General features: G+C 40.1%; 1 protein-coding gene across 1 annotated transcript in view; it reads right to left on the minus strand.

Moving 5' to 3' along the window:
- ARFGEF3 (ARFGEF family member 3) overlaps positions 1-3,310 on the minus strand; it is a 153,497-nt gene extending 150,187 nt beyond the window's left edge. The window contains exon 1 of the mRNA XM_012748059.2: positions 3,094-3,310. Within this exon, the coding sequence (XP_012603513.1) occupies positions 3,094-3,178 (85 nt within the window). The 5' untranslated portion in view covers positions 3,179-3,310. The remainder of the gene's footprint in view (positions 1-3,093) is intronic.
- Between the last annotated feature and the right edge of the window lie 22,770 nt (positions 3,311-26,080).

Raw genomic sequence — 26,080 nt, forward strand, 5'->3', positions numbered from 1 at the left:
CCACGCATTGTTCTGATGGACCAGCACCTGCCCCCCTGCCTTCTGACTCAGCACCCTAATTCTGCTTTGAGAAACCATCTTTCCCTGACTCCAGATTTCAATGCGACTTATAGCATAGGCCCAAGCCAGTTAGCCCTTTCCATTCTTTGGCTGGCGGTCTGGTTCAGGGATATTCACATGACACATCAGGACAAAGAGAGAACAAGTGAAACCAAGGATCAGGCAGGAGTGACTGGAAAAGCTCCACTCTCTTGAGATGGTCTAAATGTGAAGATGAACCCTCTCACCTGTGATGATTTAAGTGTGAGATAACCCCCCCTCCTTTCTTGAAATGGACTTAGTTGTGGAGACAGTCTCTCTTTTCTGGGATGGTCTAAGTACATTGCTGCCCCTTTCTCATGAGATGATCTAAGTGTGGTGATTCATGAGCCCAAAACTGTGAAGACCTGTGCAAAGCATGTCAGTCAACCCACAAATAGTGGAACAAGACCCTTGAAACAGTATAAAATTCCTGAATCAAACTGAACCCACAGCTATTCTTCTGTGGGATATTTTAGCTAATGGTGCAAATAAATTCTGTTTTATATGTCAGCTTTACCTAGTTTTTTGAGCTCTTGCACCCAAAATATTTGACAATTATCCTGCATCTAAGAGACTAGATATGCACACAATCAACTATAATCCAAAGTAGAAGGTGCTCTAAGAGAGTCATGAGGCGTCCAGCATTCTGCACCCAGAGGAGCAACTGATTTACTGAGATGCTCAGGGAATGCTTCCTGTGAAAGCTGGTCCTTGGGGAGTGTGGAAAGGAGACTCCTGGCAGGAGGATGAGCATGAGCAAAGGCCGAGAGGGAAGTGTGCTGTGCATACTATGTCCGAGAAAGTGCTACAGCTGACTGCCACTACATCACTGAGCTCTTGGTAGGAGAGTGACAAGAACAGAGGCTGGGGCTAGATTCTGAAGAGCGGTCTAAGAAATTTACACTTTAATCTATAAAGAAACTATGAAGGTTGAGGATTGACAAGTATTTTATAATCAAAACATGGATGGGCAATGGAAAATGGACCAAAGAAGGAAAGACAAGAGGAAACTGTATCTCCCTGCCTTTGTTCATGCTGCATTCTGCCTCCAGGGTGCCCTTCTAACAAACTCCTTATACGGAGCATTTTATTCATCCTTATAGCTCACTGCTCAGTACAGGGGAGGTCTTAATAAATATTTTCCAAATAAATAAGTGAAGGAAAGCAAGAACCCACAGCTTCCCCATTCTTCAAGTGAATACTTCAAAAGCCCCACCAGCCCATACCAATTCCCCCCAGCACAAACACACACACAGCCCTGACCCCACATTCATTCCTCCTGCTTTGACCTGTATTCCTAGGTTTGCTCATTCCAATCTACATAATGAATGCCCTGCACTACTACTTAACTATTTCACACACTTATGTCTTCTCTTGCTAATAACAGAACAATCACTGGGAAAGGAACCACATCAACTCTTACAGTCAGGCTGGACTCCAGGCTCAACTTGAATGAATAATCTACCTATCTTAGCTCTCAGCTTTCCTGGTGGCTTTAAGGACCAAAACTCAGTAAGGTTGTGCTTTAACTTAACAAGATGTTGAGTATTAAAATTCAAGCTTATTAAAAATACTAGGTTACTCTCCTCCTGTTTATCTAAATCTGCTTAATTTACAGCCAAATAATAATGAATAACAGCAATGGCATGTTTAGAGCACAGTCGAACTTTGCTTTATCATGTTACCCAGCCATCTGTGACCCTTCATTAGAGGCATTTGGGAATCTTGCTCAGAATCACTCCGCTGAATGACAATGGGGTAATGCAAAAATAGTACTGTGGCTTTAAGAGCCTTGCCGCTCTAAAATATCTGGTCCATTTTTCTATAACAGTAAACTAAAATGGTCAAGTGCTGGTTCTATCTACAAGACAAACTTCCTAGTCAATATTCTAGACAATTTTGTGATGATATGCACAGGTAAAAACAACGATGCTGCTATAATTGCCTGTACACACACCCAAACATATGTGAATTCTGAGCTTCTAAATATTAATACAGTCACCTAAAAACACTCTCAGAATTCTACAGTTAGCTGAAAGCCTGCTAATGGCACTTCTCTACCTCAGGCTGCATCACAGCACAGTATGGAGACAAACACTTATTGTCTTTGGTTGCAAGGGAAAGGGGGATTCAATTTTATTTTTCAGCTGAGTGGTAGCTGAGGAATCACATCAGGCTCCGGCAAGGCAAGGGGCCCACAGAGCTCTTCTGGTTTCTTCTCGGCCTTTCCTTTTCTGAAAGCATCGCTGTCACCCAAAGTATGCTTCTGATCTCTTCACGTTCCCATCCTGACAATTTTGATTGCCCAAATTCTTGCCCTCTTGACATGTCTTTCTGGTTTTTTTCCCCCGCTGTTGAGTTCTGCAACCTGAGTCTGATGGGAAACACAAATTTGCTGCCTGGAACTTTATTTCAGCGCTAGTACCGGTCACAAATCTAAAATCCCACCTGTGTGAAGAAGGGCAGACCACAACAGAATTGCAGCAGTGACACAATCCCGCCCGGATGTTATTTTTCATGTACAATCATCACGTAAGCTAATACTTGGCAGGCTGGCCTCTATCGGGAAAATCAAATTAAACAAGCCATTCCTTCCTGGTTCCACTCGCCAATGATTCGACATCGTGGCTGTGGTTTAACTTCCCTCTTCCCCACGGGCGCTTCGGGATCAGGCCCCTGGATTCGCGCGGCTCCGGGTCCTGCCTGGCTCGGCGATGGGTGGCATCGTCCGCGGCGCTGGGGACCGGGAGGAGGGGACCGCCGGCGGGGAGGCGGGGGTTCCCCGGTGAGCTTAGGGGGAAGATAAGGAGACCAGAGGGGAAGCGGCTGGATGCCCACGCCCGAGCCAAGATTCTATCTCCCACATCAATTTTCCCGAGGCAACTCTCGCAATTGCGCGCGTTGCGCCCAACCCGCGCTCGGCGAAAGCCCCCACGCGCACGGGGCCGTGTCGCCCGCCGCGCGGCCCTCCCGCCGCCGCCGGCAGGTGCCCCGCGCCCGCTCGGCGCTTACCCAGGGCCCAGGTGCAGCTCTCCTTGATGGCTTTGTACTTGCTCCCCGACGCTTCCTTCTGCAGCTTCCTCAGGATCTCTTCCATCTTGACCTCGCAGGCGCCGGCCGCCGACAGCGAGAGGAGCGCGCGCGAGCCGGGCCGGGGACGCCGCCGCCGCCGCTGCCTGGCCCTGGGCGCCTAGGCGGCCGCCGCGCTCGCCCCCATGCCGCCGGCGCGGCAGCTGATGAATCACGCCCGCTCCATGCCGCGGCCACGTCAGTCCCGCCGCCCCGCCCCGGCGCCCCGCCCGCCCGGGTCAGGTGCGCTCCGCGCGGCGGCGGCGGCGGCGGCGGCGGTGGCGGGCCGGGGCCGGAGGCTGGAGGCCGCGGCGCTGACCCGGCTGCCGAGGAAGGCCCGGGGCACCGAGGCTTCGCGGAAAGGCGGGGCGGATGTCCGGAGCTGGCTCGCCGGCCTGGCGGGGGTCAGCCGGCGCGGAGGGGCCTCGTCGCTGTCCCCCAGCCCCTGGGCCGACGGTCGCCGCGGGAGGAGTCGGCGCGACCCGGCCCGGACCCCGGAACCCCCAGGCGGTACCGGCTCCTCGCTAGCTGCATCCCGTCGCCCGCCCGCGAAGCGGAAAATGCGTGCGCTCACTAGTGAACAGCCCTTTGGCCACTCCCTGTGCCGGGCTCCAGCGATACAGCCCTGAATACACTGCGACCCTGCCTGCAGGGAGCTTGCACTCAAGCATTCAACACGTGTGTGTGTGGGGGGGGGGGGTAGGACTTAATATCCCCGCTATACGACATGCAAACCAGGCCCAGAGAGGCGTTATCTCCCAAACCCACAAGACTCGATCTCCAAACATGTGCTGGACGCAAAGCCCTTTAATAAAACATCTCTCGCCTGTCCCATTCCCTTCCTTTCTTTGCGCTGAATTGTTTTCCTCTGAAAAAGGGGGTTGCACAGGGGCCAGCGCAGCAGAGGGCTCCTAACTGGGGTAGACAGCAAGGCTCTTGGCTGAACCTGGGAGGCCGATGCAGGATGCAGGTGGCGGGTGGAGAAGGCAGGGCCTCAAATCCCGAAAGAGCACCCTGCAGTGTTCTGTCCACTGACGCAGGCCCCGGGGTGGCTGTTGGAGGAAAGCAGGAGGGGGAAGCAGTGGCCTTGTCGTGAAAGCTGTGATTGGGAGACCAGAAAAGCCAGTGCGCTTGTCTTTAAAATGTAACTGTAGTAGTGGTAGTGAGGTCCCATTGGTCTGCAGAGGGGCACACTGGCAGCTGGGAGAACAAGCGTCTGCCAGAGTCTACAAATAAATTAGGGCAATGGTGGGTGATTGGGAAGGGGATGGAGGAAAATACATCAAGAGATATTTATGGAGCAATAGGATTTAATGACTGAAAGGGGTGGGGGTGGTAGTATATAGGATGGCTTCCAGGTTTCCTGTTTACGAAATTCGGAGGATGCAGCCCCATTCCTTAAGTTAAAGAAGGGGAGAAGAGAAGGATTTAGAAAACAGGGAATATACGAGTTCAGTTTTGAACATGTTCAGGTTGCAGTAACAATGAGATACCTGTCGGGTATTTTATTTGCTGGCACCAACTCAGGGTAGAGCTTTCAAATGAGGATTTGAAAGCCATTAAGTACGGAGAATTGCTGATGCCTAGAGTTTGTCAAAGCTCGCTGCAAGATGCCAGAGAGGGAGTCGAGTGATCCCCGACCCTCAAAGAATGGGCGAAGGAGCAAGTGCCCACGGAGGAGGCTGAGGAAGAGCTGTCAGAAATCCGGTGTGGGAGGACAGCCAGGAAAGAGAGTGCATTCGGAGGATGCCCAACAGATGGGGATGCTGCTTCTTAAGGCCTCTTGGTATTCAGGAGGCAAAACTTGCAAAGTCCCAGCCCCCAAGAACCTTTCTACCCACTATCCACACACCCAATGAGGCAAGCCATTATTTAAAGAAAGGTTTGCAGTGCTAATGGGAAAAAAAAGTCAAAACAGTGCAACAGATAGTGTTGAAAAACATTGTTAACTATCTGGAAAAATATATAGATCACAATTTTATATCATACAGCAAAATAAATTACAAATGTATTAGAGAGTTAAATTTGAGAAGTAAACCATAATAGGTTTAGAAGAAAATGTAAGTGCATATACTTATCTTAATGCATTCAGATTATTTCTAACAAACCAGCTAAGGCAGAAACTGGAAGAAAGAAAGAAAAAAGAAAGGTCAATGGATTTGACTAGTTGAATGTTTAGAATCTTTATATCAAAAGGTCCATATAAAATTAAAAAGCAGATGACACTCTGAGGGGTAGACTAAAGTAAGAAAGAGGGTAACTCTATGTTTTAATTTTATGTGGATTTATAAATTTTGTCTATTTAAAGTATTTGTTATTTTTGTAATTAAAAGCAATTTCACTGAAGCTGCAAAGTAGGAAAATGTTTATAATAATGTCAGATATAGTTTGAATAGCTTTGCAAATAAGGTTTTACAAAGTATAAAAAACAGATACACACTCTAATAAAACAAATGGGCAATGAATATGAAGGGTGTTCACAGAGGAAAAAATACAAATGACCCCTAAAGTTATGAAAAATGTTCAAACACCTACTAATCAAAAGATCACAAACTTTAAAATTAGATATTACTTTTTAATTAATTGAATTGGCTAAGAGATGTTTAACTCCAGTGTCTAGCATTAGTAAGGAGCTGGACAACAAGGTCCTCCCATGTCATGGACACCTATGAGAGTGTAACTAGGAACTGCATTCCTGGAGGAGTCTGGATGCACATATAGCATAGATATGGCTCTGACCCAACAACTCTACTCGGGAATTCATCCCAAGGAAGCGGTTATGGAAATGGATAAAGACTTTTCTACAAGGATTTCAATGTGTCTTCCAATTATAAAACAATTGCAAACTAAAACCCAACAACAGGGATATGGATAGATAACTCATGATGTATTCATAAAGCAGCATTTTATATATCACCGTTAAAAATAATGCAGGAGGCTGGACGTGGTGGCGTACACCTGTAATCCTAGCACTCTGGGAGGCTGAGGTAGGAGGATTGCTTGATGTCAGGGGTTCAAGACCAACCTGAGCAAGAGTGAGACCCCATCTCTACTAAAAATAGAAAAATTAGCTGGGCATGATGGTGCATGCCTGCAGTCCCAGCTACTCAGGAGGCTGAGGCAGAAGGATCGCTTGAGCTCAAGAGTTTGAGGTTGCAATGAGCTACCTACGATGATGCCACACCACTCTACCCACAGTGACAGAGCAAGACTCTGTCTCAAAAAATAAAAAATACGCCAGGCGCGGTGGCTCACGCCTGTAATCCTAGCACTCTGGGAGGCTGAGGCAGGTGGATTGCTCAAGGTCAGGAGTTCGAAACCAGCATGAGCAAGAGCGAGACCCTGTCTCTACTATAAATAGAAAGAAATTAATTGGCCAACTAGTATATATAGAAACAATTAGCTGGGCATGGTGGTGCATGCCTGTAGTCCCAGCTACTTGGGAGGCTGAGGCAGGAGGATTGCTTGAGCCCAGGAGTGTGAGGTTGCTGTGAGCTAGGCTGACGCCATGGCACTCACTCTAGCCTGGGCAACAAAGCGAGACTCTGTCTCAAAAAAAAAAATAAATAAATAAATAAATATAAAAAAAGAGAGGCATATTGAATAATATAAAAAGTGGTTTATACTATATAGTTAAATAAACAAATTCTAAAATGCTATGCATTTCTGTATACTAAATGATCCCAATTTGATTAAATATTTGATGTAAATATGCATATGTTTAAAAATACATACACATATCTGGAAAATATACATAAAATATTAACAGTAATTATCGAGTTATAGGTGAGCTTATTTCTCATTAAACATTTTTACTTTAATAATTGCAAAAAGTGTTTTTTTTAAAGGTGGTACAAAAATGAAATAAAGGTAGTATCTGGGCAGCAAGGTCAAAAGCCAGAGAGAGGGCAAAGATAAACATAGAAAAGGATATAATGATGTGAGAGACTAGTTAGGATCCTGGGGAAGCCTGCCCTGGGGGAATGATGATGGCAGAGCCTGGCTGCAGTGGATTAAGAGCGGGTAGAATCACAAGTATAAACAACCCAGTCAAGATGTTGGCTATGACGGAAAGTAAACACCATTTTACTTTTTTCCGATAACTCACAGTAAAAAATGCACTTTACATTACCATCCAGTGTACACATGTATAGATAGGTTTAAAAACTGAAAAAAAAAAGTTTTCTTTATAAAACAATACTTACTGTTAACTATAATAGTTACTATTAAATAGGATTTTATTCATTGCAGCAGGCACACTTGCCTAGTTCTTTCATTCCAGCTGTGAGCATGAGGACAATACTATATGTACAACCACAGTGATTTGTGCTTTGATGCCTATTTCTTCCCATTCTTAGTTTTATTGGTTAAAAATTCTGGTTCACACAAATAAGTTGCTGTGAATGCTATTAATAACAACAATATATTCTGCTTAGTAAGATAAATTCTTTTTTTAATCTTAATCTAAAATGGTGATACATTTATAATCATTCTTCAAGGTATTCAAATAAAACATTAGTAATTAGCTTTCTTCTTTGGACATCAACTTCAATATGGATTCAGAGTTTTAGAAAACAAATAGGTCTTTTATCAAATATTTTTCCTTAATATTTCAAATTTCTCTTTTGGAAATGACTAAAGTTTGAAACAGAGACTTGTAATAAAGTTAATATCTTCAATTTTATTCCATTTAAAATATTTTAATTAATATTTTCTCTTCCTGTGTTAAAAAATGTGTGGACACTTAGTAACCATAGTGTAACATATAACTGTTGTAGTAACATATAATTGTTATATGTTAACATATGTTAACTATTATATGTTAACTGTTAAATGTTACTACATATATGTAGTAACATATAACTGTTGTAGTTATAGTAACATATAACTGTTGGACATATCCAAATCTTGCAATAATACTGTAATCCAAATTCAGTTAGTTAAAAATGTCAAAACGAGATCTATATGCCAATTCTTTTGCTGAAATATCATGTTCAAAATGTTAGCCAAATGAGATTGCTTTTCAAACAGAAAAAACCCATTCCTGAGTTCATATAACTTAGTACTTTCCTCATAACAATAAATAACTTCAGTATTATACAATGTATACATGTCAGTTAATAGCAAGGCTGAGCTGTTTTAGCAAAGACCTAACAATGCAGTGGTTTACAGACACAGATGCTTATTTCTCCCTTAAATTAAACTCTGAGTCAGTGGTCTAGGTTGGGGTAGCAGGTCCTAGGACTGCGTACCTAACATGTTACTGCTCTACCATCCCACAAGAGGTTGTTCTCATCTTTGCAACCCAAAGATGGGTCCCGTGCACATTGTGTTCTAGCTCTTAGGAAAAGAAAAAGATCAAAGGAGGCCAGGCCTCAAAGTCACACAAACCCCTTCTCCTATATTGCACTGGTGAAGGCAAGAGTTGCAGAGACAAACCTGAGTGACCAGCTCTGTTCCTGTGGCAGAGAAAAGGAGGGTTGGTGAGTGACCACTAGTCTCAGCCACAGACCTGATTTCTGAACAATACATATCAAAAAGTGAAGGCTCCCTTAATGAAATTAAACAACAATCACTATGTCTGTTTTCAAAGTCAAGAGATTCAGTAGAATTCTTAGGATACCAAATCTTTGTGTGAAACATAGATTTTAAATAGTAATGTATCCAGTAGATTCTAATAATATTTTAAGTCATTCTACTATGCTTCCTGGTCACTTTTACTTCTGAGCCATTCACAATTTTATTACAATTTTCCAGTTGTATTTGTGTTTTTCAGATAGTGTTTTGTGTTAGGTTAAGTTGAAACATCACAATAAATCCTTTACAAAAATCATGTTTTCATATATATATTTGACTAAACTGGAAGTGTTAGTAACCTCAAATATTAGTGTTCTCATTAAGTAGAATCACACAATCTGTGTCTGCACATATCTGCTAAATAAGTATTAATTGTTTTCTGTATGTTCTTTAGAATTATAGTATCACTTAGAAGTATAGTTTGAAATTTCTCAGCTGATTTATCAAGGACCATATTCACTATATTCATGTATACTGAGGATAATTTTTTTAGCAACTGTTTGAGTAATTTTCTGTTTTGCCACATGTATGGTACTATGATAATAATGCTTTTTCGATAATTGACATAAAATAATGTTGACAAATTTATGGGTTTTTTTTCTTAGTTTGAAAATATCTGAATGCCTTATTATAATAACAAGTTTGGCTTGTTTTATTTCCAAGGTTTTTTCTTTTCTTTTCTGTTTTTTGGAAGATCTTAAGCTTTTATTTGCAAGATATCATTACAAATAATACATTGTCAGTGGGTTTTCAGCATTTGACAAAATATACTTAATTGTTATTAAAATGGCTTGTACTTTTTTGGATTATATTAAATAGTTCAAATAAAAGAATTTATTGATTAGAAGAAATAATTTTCCTAATGTTGTCACCATATACATGTCCAGATCGGACAGTTCAACCAGAACAAGCCTCTGTGTTTTTCACATGATTATTCTTCTTTCTTCTAATAATAAACTAAACTGTTTTAAGGATAATTTGTGCAAATTTGATCAAAATATACAATTGCCACAAAGTTACAAATGCAGAATTATGCCTAATTTAAAACAGCACATGGAAAATTGTTAACTCATAGCCAAACCTTGGTGAAAATTCTTGCTGCCTTTATCATCAGTAGATAAATTCTTGTAGACTTCATCATTATTAGCTGTAAATTACATTGACATAAAAATAAACTATAATACATGAACTCGTCTTGTACACTTATGATCAAATGCAGAAAAACAAAGGATGCTACAGGAAGCAGAAGAATGTTTGGCTGGCAATTTCCAGCAAATGCATATATTTATTATGCCCCCTTCCCCAGCTGTCATTCAGCTCAGTTGTCTGCAAGATTTGCTGCAACGTGGACAGCTCTTCCTTGGAATACATGTGTTGCATTCTGATGTTGGATCACCCTCTAATAGGTAGAGGCCTGGAGTTTGAAAAACACCAAACCAGAGGGAAATTTGAGATGAAAGAGCCTGTTGGTGGTGAGTATGTTTATACTGTGAAAGAAAAGAGACATAAAAGCAGAGGTTGAAGAAGTATGAGGAAGCCGGACTAATGGGTGAAACAAGTATCCTAAGGAAACGAGACATTTGGTACATAGAGTACAGACACAGTCATTGTCCAGTTAGGGGATGAAGGCCAACTTACAGATTTGGAGGGGAAGATAGAAAGCTGATTTTTTAATACTATTTAGTTTGTTGATGTGGGGACAGGAATTTGTAAGAACCATACCTGATGACTTCTGTTTTTCTCATGACACAAGAAGACATTTGTTGAATGTAAGAGGAGAAATGAATAGAGGACTCAAAGTTTGGAAGTGGGAAATGAGGTTTCTCTGAAGTGTTGAGGCTTCCCTATAGAAGGGGAAGGCTTCTCTGGAGTGTTGAGGACCAGAGAAGTTCCCTGTTTATTGGCACTTAAGAAGCAATCTCAAGCCAGCAAAATTTTTAAAATCTAGTAATAACTAGTGAATTTGGTATTGCTTCAGATTCTGACCACCTAGGTTCATGATGCTAAATCTATACTTAACAGCTCAAATCTCTCTTTTATCCTTGTTTCACCTCATATTCAAATCATTGATCTTTTCATTTACTCTGATGCCTAATTCACAGAATACTGTACTAAAGAAAGTTGTTTGCAATATAAAGTTACAACCAAATATGCACCAGCATAATCTGAAAGTAAAATAAGCATATTTTTGGATTAAATTCCATTTTGAATTAAATTCAGAGTAGGAAAATAAGTACCTTAAAGACGGTTTATAAAATCATTTATGACCTTCAGCATTTAAAAAAAAGAAATGTTACATTAAATACATGTTAAGTAACTTGTATAAAATATAGCATATCCTTCTTTAAGGAAAACATTTAAATACCCATAAAACAGATCATATTTAGAATTATTCACATTGAAAATTATTCCTTTATTTGCAAAACAATTTTCTGTTTTAGTGATGGTTAATATGCACTTTTTATGATATAATTGGACTTTTGCTTCTGGCTATGATACAGCAGTTTGTATCAGAACAACCTTGCTGTTGAAAGTAGCTATAAAATTGGATTTAAAAATTAACTTTAAATAAAATTAAATAAAAATTAAATTATTAGAGACTACATGAGCAACTATATGCCAATAAATTGAAAAACCCAGAATTTTTAATAATTGAATACAGAAAGACTTCGTGCTTATTTTTTAAAAACTCACTTGCGTTTTGTTTTGTTTTCTGATAGAATAAACTCTCACGAAATATGAAAATATATATATACACAGTTAAAGGGTTTGTCAACAAATTGTCAGACTACGCAAGGAACACCAATGTTTGCTTTTACTAACAGTACAGAAAGAGCCTCTTCATCATCACTATGTACTGAAGATCTTTTCCCCCTGGGCCAATTTATTAGTTGAATTTATTTGTGCAATTTATTAGTTGCACAATTGGCACAAGAAAACATGGGGCATGGCTATAGGTGATAGCATTGGAAACAGAAGTGGATAAATCTTTGGAAGAAGAGGGAGGGAATTACTGAGGATAAAACTTTGAAAAGTCACCTCTGGGGTTTTATACTGACAAGAAATTCCCATTCTTTAGAATGCTCCATACTTCATCCCCATCCATTCCCCAAGTCCTACCTTCTCAAAGACCCTGCATCAGGCCATAGGAGCTTCCACAAATGATTTGGAACTGGGAGCATCACCAATTCTGATACGTAAACAGTGAAGGGAGTGTATTCTTAGAGTTCCAGGTTGAAATGAAGAATAAATTCTTTCATAAGCACGATATTATTCATGGTCATTAGGTTGATTAGACAGACTCTTAATGTGCATAAAGACAAGCATGCAGACAATTACAAATTACTTTTAGTTGTCCAACATCTGAATGTCCTTCTGATTTTGTAGAAATTTCTAGGAAAGTCAGAAAAAGAACCCTACATGATATCATGGAAGGGAAAGAATGACCTATATTTTTATCTTCATTTTTTGGCACTTAGAAGGGCTGGGACTTAAGCTTAGCCAATCAAATGTACCCATTTGGGACTCTGATTCTGTACCAAGGGCCAAGAAGAATAAAGGTACACAGGTCCAAGACAAGAATGATCCTATCACCACTATATTCAATAGTGTACTAACTAAAAATCCTAGCCAGTCAAAGATACAAAAAAAAAAGTACAAGAATTAGGAAAGGAATACATGAAACAGTCATTACTTAAAGATAATGATATAATTATCAACATGAAAAAATCCAAAGAATCTACAGATAAATTGTCAGAATTCATAAGAGTTTAGCAAGATTTCTAAATGTAATATCAATATAAAAAGAAGGTTACATTCATATTCAACAGCAGAAAAATTTTAATAACATAAAATAATATATAGCACCTAGGAATAAATATAAGAAAAGATGTACAGGTCCTTTTACAGAATTACTAAAGTCTTTATTGAAGAACTTGAAGAATATCCAAGCGTTGGGAGAGACATATCTTATTTGTGTAAAGAACTAAATATTGGATAAGAACAGTTCTACTAAAATTCCCAGTAGGTTTTTGCATGGAATGCAAATGGCTGAATTTAAAATTTATTTGAAAAAGCAAAGGTCAGGAAGAGCTAAGCCGTTCTTGAGGAAGAAACAAACAAGGCGACATGCACTACCAGAAATCAAGAATTATTATCAAGCAATAAGTGGTTAAGACAATGTATGACTGGCTCAGGACAAACAGAACAATGGAATAAAATCTAGAACCTGTAAACAGACACTTACATAAATGGAAACTAATATAGGACAGAGTTGGCACTGTGGACCAGTGGGCAAAGGTGCCAGTTCATCTTTTAATCAAATGATGCCAAGACAACTGATATGGACATGGAAAAAATAAAAATGGACCCCTACTTCACACCTAAAAAACAAAACAAAACCCTTGAATACATAAAGTCTTTGTGAAAGACAGAAATGTAAAAACTTTCAATGAAAATAGAAATGATCTCAGAAGAAGGACTTCTTAAACAAGAATTAAAAATCAGAAAACATAATGGAAATTCACTACATTAAAATCAAGAAATTCTGTTCAACAAAAAACACCATTAAGAAGTGAAAGGGCAGGCCAACTTGGGAGAATGTATTTGGGAGATATAAACTGACAAAGGGCTCCTATCCAATGTGTATAAAGAACCCCTACAAATCAACTAGGAAAAGACAGGCAACTCAACAGAAAAATGGGTAAAGGACATGAACAGTTATCTCGCAGAGGAGCAAATGGGTATGGCTTGTAAGCATATAGGAAAACAAACTTAGTAGCAATCAGGGAAATCTACCTGAAGACCACACTGAGCTACTCTGTTGCTCCTACTGGCTTGACAAAAATAATAAAGCTGGATACTGCTCAGTGTTGATGGAGATTTGAGGCAATGAGAAAGCTTATCACTGCTGGTGGAAATAGAAATTGTTACAGCTAGGACAGGCACAGTGGCTCAGGCCTGTAATCCTAGCACTCTGGGAGGCTGAGGCGGGAGGATTGCTTGAGGTCAGGAGTCGAGACCAGCCTGAGCAGGAACGAGACCCCTGTCTCTACTAAAAATAGAAAAATTAGCTGGGCTTGGTGGCACGTACTCGGGAGGCTGAGGCAGATCAATTGAGCCAAGGAATTTGAGGTTGCAGTGAGCTATGATGACACCACTACATTCTACCCAGGGTGACTCTGTCTCAAAAAAATAAAAGAAATTATTAGAGCTGTTTTTGAAGACAATTTGCCATTACCTAGCAAAGTTAAATATGCATATTCCCTGTTACTTAGAGATTCTACTTTTGCTCTAGACCCAATGAATTATTAATACTTAATATGTGCACCAGGAGGCATGTTGTTGGCTAGGGGAAAAAAAAACCTTTACTTCATTAACAGTGGAAAGGATAAATTAGCTCTGGCATATTAATACAATAAAGTAGTTGACAGTGCACAAACCGTAGCTGTTTCACATCAACATGTGAAAACATATAGTGAGCAAAAGAGCACGTCACAGAGGAATGCACAGTGTGATTTCATTTATATAAAGCACAAAAACAAGCAAAATTAACAATGCTGTATATAGTCTGAGGACACAAATGTGTGCTGAAGTGATAAAATAAATCTGAGATCTTAGTTATCTCTGAGACAAGGGCTGTGAGGGGAAGAAATCGGAAGAGCATTCAGGGGCTTCAAAATCATGGCTCAGCAGTAGCTACTGAGGTGCTCACTTTACTTTGCTTTAAACTGCACATAGATGCTAACCCCCCTTTCATATGAATAATTTTGTTTTGGCCACAGCATAATAAAGTGAAGAAGGGGACAGTTTGGAATTTATTCCCGTGGTGATACGATGGCAGTGGCACTCAGCATTTGGTGGTGGCAACAGCAGTGTTGGAGCCACATGTGAACCAGGTGTGAGGTGGCTGCTGAACTCACGCCCACTCCTGGGGATGTGACTTGGACTGTGGCTCCGTGGCTGGGTATTCTTTGGATTTGGCCTAGTTCTAAACCTAGTTCTGGAGCCTTTACATTAAAATTCTGTGAACGACCAAATAGCTTTCCCCCAAATTGTCTTTTCTGCTTAATTTTATCAGAGTTGGTTGCTATTATTTACAATCAAGAAAAAAATATAATTGCCAGAAGGAAAGTAAACAGTGCTTTCAGACGCAGAAGGAGGGGCACCTCACCAAGATTTGGGGCTGAGAAGGCTTCCCATAGTATCTGAGCCTTGAGCTGAGTGAAGAGTAGAGGAGAGTAGGGGGGTCTGGGTACCCCGGTGCCCCCCCTGCCATGTGGGTCCATTTACCGCCAGGTTCCAGCCTTCCCCTCCATTAAATACACCTTTTCTTTAAATGCCTAAGCCAAGCCCTCCATGTTATTTTATCTCTTGGTAGCATTTGGTATCACCTGCCACTCTTTCCTTGAAATCATACTCCTCTATTGGATTCTGTGAAACCACATGGGCTTTGTTTTCTTCCTATTTTTCTAGTACTTTACGAATCTTCTTTCGTAGCTTTCTCTCCTCTCTGCTAAAATGTGAAACATTAGAGTAATCTCACCTTCAAACTTAGCCCTCTTTTTCTCCTTTCTCTCTCTCTCTCATTCTCCCTGTGCCCTCCCTCTCCATCTCCCCATCCCATTCCCCGTAGGTGATCACATCCCTCTCAGAGCCTTTGACGCTATCACTAAACAGATCACGTTCCAATTCAGGTGTCTCTTCTAGGTGCAAGTCCTTTAGGAGCCAAAAAGGAAGAAACCATGTCTGTTTTGTTACATGCCCAGTGCTTAACATGGTGCCCAGTACATGGTGGGTATTCAATTAATATATATAGGAATGATTATGAATGACCAAGCAAACAATTATACTTACTTACAATTATACTCCAGGTGTCTGAAAACATCTACCTTTCTGTTCCTATTAGAAGTTCTGTCTTATATCTAAACCTTAACTTTCCATTTACTATGGAAATAAGCCATAGATTAGAAAATCTTTCTAGAGGTAGGTATACTTTTAAATAAAGAATTGCATTTTGTTAGCAGACTCCAAGAGACCCACAGACATAATAATTTAGTGGCTCAGAGAAAAGCAATTTTTCTTGGAACTAAGTGCATGGATTCAAGAACCAAGCAGAATGGACTTCATCTCTCTTGTCTCAAATGGCTCTGACCTGTGGCTGGGTATAGAAGTCAGAGGGAATTGAGAAATTAGGGAAATTAGGGTTAGAATAAAACACACACATAACTAACAAGAACTTGGGGAAAACTGGGTCACGCTGCGCCGCTCCTCTGACTACAACTCTGCTGTGTGCAATTTGACTGTGGAGTCCCTGCACGCGGTGACATGGTGTGTGCACGCTAAGAGGCTGACGGAGCTCCTCCGGCTGGGGGTGAGGATGGGTGCTGTGGTCAAGAACTCTAACACTGGACCCTAGGAGTAGATGGAAAGGAAAATTTCCTGTTGGGCAGTAAAACTATAAAGACATATTCTCTAGAGTACTGCTTTGATCTACTTTTGTCACATGTGGAAATTTATTCTGCAAAATGTTCTGCTTTAACAAACACAAAAGAGATTTTTAAAGAAATTCAGAAGTGTGGAAGACGGAATGTTTCTCCTCTGTAACTCAGTTATTTTTTGATTTAAGGAGAACAAATATGTTTATTGTTTTACAAGCACAGACCATGCCCCTCAGAAACTTAAGGTTTTAACACACAAACAGAAGCAATTTGACAAGCCATGTGTTTGAAGGAAAAAGCAATTCTGCTCGCCTTCACGGCTGGGGGATCCCTTGAGTTAGCTGCAGGCGTGCCCAGAAAGGAACAGTTTCCCTTCTCATCCTTAAAATTAGACTAGGTCTTAATATTAAAGACAAATGTGCATTTAATATTCTATCATAAGAAAAAGAAAAATCAAATTACTATGACTATTAATGTTAACCCTATAGGTAGCCCCCAACCTCAAAAGGTATTTTGTTAAATCTATATTTGGGAGTGTTATAAATGATGGCTACATTCTCAGGCAAGCCCTCAAAATCTTATTTCATCCATCATGTGGCTGAAATATTCCTAAATGTAGTTCTTAGTACTCCCAGAAAGAGAGACCTGCCCACCACCACTACCACCACCTGACACGATGAGTCCTAGTCCTGAGACTCATGAGTCCTGAGGCCACTGGATCTCTGATGTTTTTGGCAACAGGGTAGAATGGGGTGGTGACTCCAATGGCTTGAGAGGTCACAAAACAAGCCAGGAAAGGAGATGGAAAGGGCTCAGACAGAGGATCTTGGAGGTCTCCACAGCATGGTGGGGAAGGGCCTTATAGGTCCTAGTGCCAATGACAAAGGAAGGTTCCTGGAGGAGAGGACATCAGTGATAGCAGGGGACTTTGTGGGCAAGTGGTGGTGGTTATTCACTTGTAGGTACCATTAAGTGAAGTGTTTATAAGTCAGGGTATGTTTGTACCTATAACCATTTCTAAATGTTTTATCCTAAGTATTTTAACTTAAAATGTTTCATTAAATTAATTCAACAGGTATTATGTTAAGCCTGAGAGCTAGAAAAATGAAATGACATGGGTGACCTTCAGAATGACCTGTGGAATATACACCACTTCGCTCAAATACCAGTATTTCACAGGGGTTGCAGAGCAAATCATTTGACTCTGAGGACTGATTTGGAAGAATGAAAGAGTTCTGAAATTTTTATTGGGAAGTGATCCACATATATTAAATACCACATGAAGAAATGACAAAATTGACATTTGTCATAAAAATTCAATTTCTTGACCTTCTTATACAAAGCTATTCATATCTTCATTGAGGTGAGCTCTTTTTCTTTCTATACAGAGAAGATTTTTAAAATACAGATTCCTGGGATGACAATTCTAATTGATTGGTAACTACAATTAAATTCTCTGTGATGTCTCTAGCTTAATTTCAAAAATTAAAAGGCAAAAGGCAGATTTATATTTTATATAAATATATATTTTTATATATTTTATTCAATTTAATATTTATATATATTTTATTTAAGGTTTAGACCTTATAAAAAATGTCAACTTTTCTCCTGAAAAAATAAACAAAATTGAAAGCAAATAACCAAAAAAATATATGACAAATTAAAAAAAATTGCAGCATATATAACAAAGGTTTAATATCCCTAATAATGGGGTGTTATATGGATAAGAAAAAGAGCAACACGAGAGAAAATTGCACAATAGGAGGAACGTGTATGAAGAAACACAAATGACCAATTAATCTATGGAAAAGTGTTTAAGCTAGATGTTCAAAACTGAACACATGATTTCACCTAAAAGTGGTCCTCTTCTACAGTACCCTGGAATTATACCCCCATCAGCTCAGGAGCCAGAAATCTTGTAGTGTTCCATGCTGCCATTCTCATTCATTCTCTCTCTCTCTCTTCCAATTTTTCACCGAGTTCTGTCTCCGTGTTTTCAGATCCATTCTCCTTTTACTGACACCACTGATACCACCTTGATCTAAGCCAGAACCATCTGTCTCCTAGATACTGCTTTAGCTTCAGGAGGAGGCTACCCCTGTCTCTGTCCACTCTGGCGCCCCTCGAACATTTTCCAACCTGAAGCTAGACTGGCTTTTCTCCAAAACATTAATCTTATTATGTGACCCCTTGCTTAAATATTTCAGTGACTTCCCATTGTTCTCCAGATAAAGATCAAAATCCTTCAACAGGTATCGCCAGTGGAATAAATGAATATATAACACTTTTCTCAAAATGAACCTACCAGGAACTACAAGGCCCTGTGTGATGTGGCTCCTTCTCCCTTTCCAGCACCTTCAGAGCACCTGCTGCACACCATCCACATCGGCATTGTTCCTGGTCCTTGAACATGCACAGTGCCTTTGCACATGCTGCTCCCTCTTTCTGGAGTCCTGTCTTCTCCTATACCAATCTTCATCTCTACTCCCTTGTTTAGTCCATTACTACATCACTCAGTCATTCTTTCAGGGAAGCTTTCCCTGACTTCTTAGATCTCAACTAAATTATCATTGTGTCAATCTCTGTGTATATACTCATTGCACTGATTCACCATCATGGCACTTATCACAGTGGTAAATTTGCATTTATTTGTGATCCTTTGACTAATGTCTGTCTCTCCCACTAGAGTGGAAGCTCCATGAGGCAAGGAGCTGTTTTTGTTTGTCATTATACAAGAAATATTGTTGGATAAATAAATCAAAAGATGAATATCACAAGTAATCAGAGAAATAGTAATTATAACATTTTTTCCCTTTTCAGATTGTAAAAGATTAACAACATTAACAACAGCCTTCTTTTTTTGGAAGGTAGTTTGTATACACAAACACACACAATTTTTTTTAGGAATATGGCCAAAGCAAATCATCAGAAAAACATCCAAAGATGTTCAATGTCCCTTAATATAAAATTGATTAAATAAACCATGGTACCTCCATACAACATGCTATCCAATTTAAATAAGGTTGATCTCTTTGTGGATATAGACAGATCTCCATAATACGTTTTAAGCAAGAAAGCCATGTGGAAATAGAATGTACAGTGTGATGACATTTTGATAAAAATGTGTGTGTTCCTCTCTCTATGGTGTAGAGATGCATAGAAAAAATCTGGAAGGAGAGGAACAAAATGTTAATAATACTCATCTCTGGGTGATAAGATTGTAGATTATTTCTCACGTCCATCTATACAACTTAATCCTCTGAAATATAATGCATATGTATATATTCATAATCAGAAAATACATATTTTTCTAACATGAAAAATAGCATTTTAAAATGTTGTATCTTTATATCAAGTCTATATTAAATATTTTTTTGTTCCACACAACTCTATTTGAACTTTCTTTGAAAAGGAACTTCACAGATAACCTGCCTCCCAACACAGAATGAACTACTCTTATCCCTGGCAACTGGGAATATAGTCTTTAGTCATACAGACTGAGATGTCCTACTTCTTTTGTAAATGACTCAATTTTTTTTTTTTGGCAGCTCTAATTTTTAGAATGTTCTTTTTATTAAACCAAAATCTATTTCCATATAACATTAAGACTTTTTCCTATATTTCATCACATGATTAATGCCTAGTATAATGCCTAGAGCATAGTAGGGACTTAAATACTTACTGAATGAATTATAAGTTCTTTAAGATTATAATTTTCCCCAAGAGATTTATTTTATGATTTGACAAAGCTCCCTAACTCCCTAAATTGTCTTAACTTATCAGGGTTTCCAGACCAGAGCAGTTCCTCCTGCTCTGAAGTTCGTTAGTCATTAATGCCTCTCTTAAAAGGTTCACAGTACTCCAGATAGGGACTGATTAGTAAGAGGAGAGACAGGCCACTATCCTACTTTTTTAAATTAATACCATCTAAATTTGCATTGTCTATTTAAAATAAGCATGCTATATTGTAAGCCCATATTAAGTATGATAAATTAAAACTCATTCAGAAGTCTCCTGTAGAAACTATTCTCAGGTAAAAGATTTTTAAAAAATTTTAATTGACTTTATCGAGGTAAAATTTGCATATGATAAAATTAACTCATTTAATTACATAATGAGTTTTGCCAAGCATATGTAGTCAGTGGCCATGACCACCATCAAGATACAAAGTAGATCAATCATTAAAAAATTTCCCTCATACCCATAGGCAGTCAATCCCTTTTCCTTACCTTGGGCTTTTGTTCCAGCTTCATTTGTAGAAAAGATTATCTTTCCCCCCTGAATAGCCTTGGCACCTTTGTCAAATATCAATTGTCTATATTTGTGTTTGTCTATGTCAACTTGACTGGGCTAAGGGATAGCTTGGAAAACACTGCTTTTGGGTGTATCTATAAGGATGTTTCTAAAAGAGTTTAGTATTTGGATCAGTACACTGAGTAAAGAAGATCTGTCCTCATCACTGTGGGCAGGTATCATCCAATATTTTGAGGGCCCAGTAAAACAAAAAGGCAAAGGGCAAATTTTCTCTTTCTCTCTCTTCCTGAGCTGGGACATCCATCTTCTCCTGCTCTCAAACATCAGAGCTGCTGGTTCTTGGGCCTTTGGACTTTGGAACTTATACCAGTGCCCCCTTGACCCCAATTCTCAGGCCTTTGGGCTTGGACTAGGAGTTACAGAATCCACTCTGCTGTTCTCAGACCTACAGACTTGCACCAAATTATAGTACCAGCTTTCCTGGTTCTTCAGTTTGTGGATGGCATATCATTAAATTCTTGGTCTCCATAATCATATGAACCAATTCCCATAATAAATCTATGTATATAAATATATACATATACAGGTATATGCATATAAATGTATACATACAGTGTGTGTGCTCTCTCTCTATTTAATTCTGTTCCTCTGGAGCACTCTCATACAGTCTATTTCTGGACTCTATAATCTGTTTTATTATCTCTATAGTTACACTTATGCTGATACTGCAGTGTCTTGATCACTGTAACTGTATAATATTTCTTGAAATCAGGTAAATAGTATAAGTCCTTTGTGTTTTCATCAGAGTTGTTTTGGCTCTTCTAGGCCCTTTATATTTTCATATAAATTTTAGAATCAATTTGTCAATTTCAATTGAAATATCATCCTGGGATTTTGTTTGGAGTTGCGTTGAATCCATAGATAATCTTTTGAAAAATTAATGTAACAATATTGAGTCTTCTGATCCAAGAACCAGGAGCTCTGATGTTTAACAGCAGGAGAAGATGGATGTCTGTCTCTCAAGAAGAGAGAGAAAGAGAAAACATTTGCCTTTTCCCTGCCTTTTTGTTCTACGGGGCCCTCAAAAGATTAGATGATGCTTGGCCACAGTGATGATGGCAGACCTTCTTTACTCAGTGTACTGATCCAAATACTAAAGATGTTGAGCATTTCTTCATGTGCTTATTGGCCATTTGTATATCTTCTTTGGAGGAATGTCTATTCACAGCTTTTGCCCATTTTTAATATTGGTTATTTGCTTATAAGAGAACTCTTTATAAGAGTTTTGTATATAGTCTAGATATAAGTCTCTTATCAAATATATGAGTTACAAATATTTTCTTCCATTCTGTGGGTCATCTGTCACTTTCTTGTATGTGATAATTGATTTGAATCATAAATATATGGCTTTTCATTTCTCTCTGGCATATCTGGTAGATGTTAATAAGAGAGATGCTTTATTTTGACATAATTTTGAATGAATTTTGTCATTCAACATACTTGTTCTTTCAAAGCTTTATATCAACCATAGATTTGTTAAATAAGATGTATGTCTTTGTATATTTACTGAATAAAATATAATCGAGGCAAAGCTTTGTGGCATGTCATAAACATGTTCCTCCAGATTGATGTCAAACACTAGTCAAGCAACTCATGAATTGAAAACTTTAGGCACTCTAAGAGTGAGTCTACCTTCATGACTTTTTCCTCTACCTGGTATCCCTTAAGTCCAACCTGTAGACTCAGCTCCTTTTATAGAACAGAACTGGAGCAGAAACAAAGGCTGAAGGAGAGGAATAAAGTTTAGATGTAGGATCATAGGATCGTCCCACTAGGACAGAGTGTATTACTTATTCCTTGATATTGGGCTTAATATGCTTCAATTGTTTCCCATTATACTTAGGTTGATATCCCAACTGCTCAACCTGTAAGTTCTGTTGGCCTGGATCTTGCCTAATTCTTTTCATCTTAGGCCACTTACCTCTCTCTCTTTGCTTAGGCCACACTATCCTCCTTCCAGTTTTTGCTAGCCTCAAAGATTTCCATGCACATATACTTGCAGCACTTCTCCCATTTGAGATGGAATATTGCTTCCTAAAGAAGCCTTACCTGACCCCACCAAATATATATTGTGTTCTCATATGATTCTTTCTCAGAGCACCTTATACTTTCGCTTCATAGCGTGTATTACAGTTTGCAATTATGTACTTCCTCTCATAATTACCATTTCCTCTCCCAGAAGACTGGAAGCTCTTTGAGGGAACAGCTTGTATTTGTTTTGCCTTCTTATATCTCTACTGTCTATCCCAGCACCTGGCACAAAGTAGTTGTTTGATAAATATTTGTTGAATGGATGAAAGAATGAATAAATCGTATGAGGGGGAAAAAAAAACATGTATTCTCACATCTTTACATTAGCATAGAGGGGAGGGAATTTTTACTCCATTTTCCAGAAGGGACACACATGGTGAAATCTGCCCATCTTTTCTCTCCTTTTCCCACCTTCCCATGGCACAAGGATGGCTTAAGACGTTGGTACATTTAGAAAAAGGGAATAGATGTTTTGGCTCTGCCATTTATGGGCTTCTGTTCCTTTCAGAGTCAGTCCCTCTGCGGGACACATACATTCTTTGTTCCTTCATATGTTATGAATGTGTGGCAAGGTCTGAGGTAGTCCACCTGGGCCAGTGATTTAGGTGACAGATACGCAAACGGGCCCATTGCTGCATGTGAGCCACCTTCACCAGTCCAGCTTCTGTCGGTAAGCAAACCCACATTTCACTCTCCATCTATCAGATTCCAGCAGCCATTGCTCAATTATTTCCAAACTCAGAAAGGGATTCCAGTAAGAATGAGGGAGAAAAGTTCAAATGCAAATTCAGCTGGAATTTGGGGGCAAGGAGACACACTTTGAAAATGACTAACCTAATTGGATACACTTATTTTACAGGAAAGACTCATAAAACAAAAAGATGTTTGAGAAATTTTCACGTTTGCGTGATTAGTTACTCAAGAGTTGCAGTACGAAACCATGTATCCGCACTTTCTCAATCAGTGCCTTTACCTTGGCATGCTCTATTATTATCATCTCTCAAAGGTGCAATATACTTGGATCCAAAGCTTATATAAATTCACACACCTGTGTGCAGTTGTCTTTCCTTCAAAAAATATTTGGGGAAGTAATATTGTTACTACATATAAAACAGGAAAGACTATATGAAGTTACTTGTATATTTCTCAGGTGTGTTTGAAACTATCTTAACATAACTTTTTACAAATTTAATTTTGAAAACCATGTCTTAACTCACATACAAAGAAAACATGGGCCGGGCGTGGTGGCTCACGCCGGTAATCCTAGCTCTCTGGGAGGCCGAGGCGGGCGGATTGCTCGAGGTCAGGAGTTCGAAACCAGCCTGAGCAAGAGCGAGACCCCATCTCTACTATAAATAGAAAGAAACTAATTGGCCAACTAATATATATATAGAAAAAATTAGCCGGGCATGGTGGCTCATGCTTGTAGACCCAGCTACTTGGGAGTCTGAGACAGAAGGATCGCTTGAGCCCAGGAGATTGAGGTTGCTGTGAGCTAGGCTGACTCCACGGCACTCACTCTAGCCTAGGCAACAAAGCGAGACTCTGTCTCAAAAAAAAAAAAAAAAGAAAAAAGAAAAGAAAACATGATTAGAAAGTCCTCAAACTTGATCTATTTTCCTATGAGGCACATAAAAATGTGTCAAAATGAGCTATTATAATATCCTTACAAGAAGTGAAAATCAACTGCAATTTGGTGAACATTTTCATTCTACACATTAAAGAATCTTTTTCAATCTTGGATAAAGTGTCAATGAACTGATTATTTGACAGGTTAAAAGAAAGTACACCCTACTCCATTCAGGAAACTGTGAAATGCAGCGTTTTGTAAAGACAAGATGCTGTTGAGATCACTCATTTACTATTTCAGATGGTGGCTACTGCTGTTTTTGTCACGTGAGAGCCAGACAGGGAAACCTCTGCTTGTACAGTCTGTGGTGGCTGAGAATTGCCACCCTACAGCAAGACTTCACGGGAAAGGCGTTCCTATTGGCTAGTGGCCAGCCCCCAGCCACCACCTACCAGAGTGAGCTGGGCGACTCTTCCCTCTGGACCTGTACATATTTGGACAGTGGCTTTCTCAGGCGCATGCGCGTAGCGAGGACACGCGGGAAGCATGGACTTTGCAAGCTTGTAGTGGAGTAGTCCTCCACTTCCCTCCCAATTCTTTCTCTCGTGACCTCTCCCCTCTTTGACCCTTACACCTCATCTTCTCATCCCTCTGGTCACAGACTGTGCCTCCGACTTCTGTCTAGATCCCCTTGGCTGGTCTGGGGCTGCCCCGGCAGATTTCCTGGATCTTGTCCTCCAGGGACTCCCTATTAAAGGCCATTTGTTCCTGCTTCCCCAGATGCGGACTGTCGTTGTTTATGAGGTTCCTCCAACCCTAGCTCCCTGTCTCTGCTGCTCTGTATTAGGCAGTGAGAGCTTTGGAATCAAGCTGTGTAGGAGAAGCCTCAGACAGCAGTTTATGTTCGACACCCCTGGGAGCTGAGGAAGGAGAGCAGGGTGCTCTATGGTGGCCCTGCATACAGACCCCAGATGACCGGCCCGGCAGGGGACCAACGGCCTCACTGAGGCTGCCCAAGAAGATGGTGCTGTGAACAATGGAAGGAAGACAACTCAGTTACAGTCAGGAAACAAGAGCGTCAAAGGCCTCAGATCCTGCCTGTACTAACCTTTGCCCTTCCGAGTAAGTTAAGCACCGGTGCTAATGGGAACCAGTCCCTGCTCTCTGAGGGCGTGAGGAGTAAATGAGTCCTGAGGACTGAGGCCCCTCATCTGTGAAACAACCTTGAGAAGAGGGACTCATGAGAAGCTGGGCCTAGTAATGCCTGTTTTACACAGTTCTTGTGAAGATTAAATGAAGTAGTATGTGGGAAGTACTTAGTACAGTTAAAAGCTTAATAAATTTTAGTTCCATTCTATTTTTATCTCTCAAATTTCAAAAACATATATTGATACAGAAAATGTCAGGGCCAGGACATGGCCGCTTGCCACCTCCCCCTTGCTGACATCTCTGTGGGCCAGCGCTACACATGGCCAGTTGGAGGGCATGCTGCTAGGGCCAGGACCCCGCAGCAGAGAGCCCCCAGGTTCAGGTGCCACTGCCTGTTTCCCGCCACGCTGCTTGCGTGATCCTGATTGGCTAATTTTTGAATCCCACCGTTTTTGATTGAATGTTAAAGCTCGTTGTTGATTGGATGTTAAAGCTTGATGTTGGTTGGATGTTAAAGCTTGTAGGTGATTGGACGCTTTTTGAGCCCTACCAAGGGTATAAAAGCAGGAGCAGAGGGGGCAGAAGGAGCAGAAGATCTGAAGATACCAAGAGAGCTGTGACGCTAGGTGTGCTGAGCTTGCTGTAAAAGAATCAAGGCTGTTCTCCGACTCTTCGTGTGCCACTTGGTTCTTTCACCAGTCAAATGAATAAGAGCTGTAACAAGAGCTGTAATGCTAGCTGTACACACTGCCCCAATAATATGACCTTAAGACGGCCATGTTGACGCCTTGATTTTGGACTTTCAGCCTCTGTAACTGTTAAAGAATAAATTTCTGTTTTTTGAAAGTGT

Source organism: Microcebus murinus, chromosome 5, assembly GCF_040939455.1.
Source record: "Microcebus murinus isolate Inina chromosome 5, M.murinus_Inina_mat1.0, whole genome shotgun sequence".
NCBI classification, from domain to species: Eukaryota; Metazoa; Chordata; class Mammalia; order Primates; family Cheirogaleidae; genus Microcebus; species Microcebus murinus.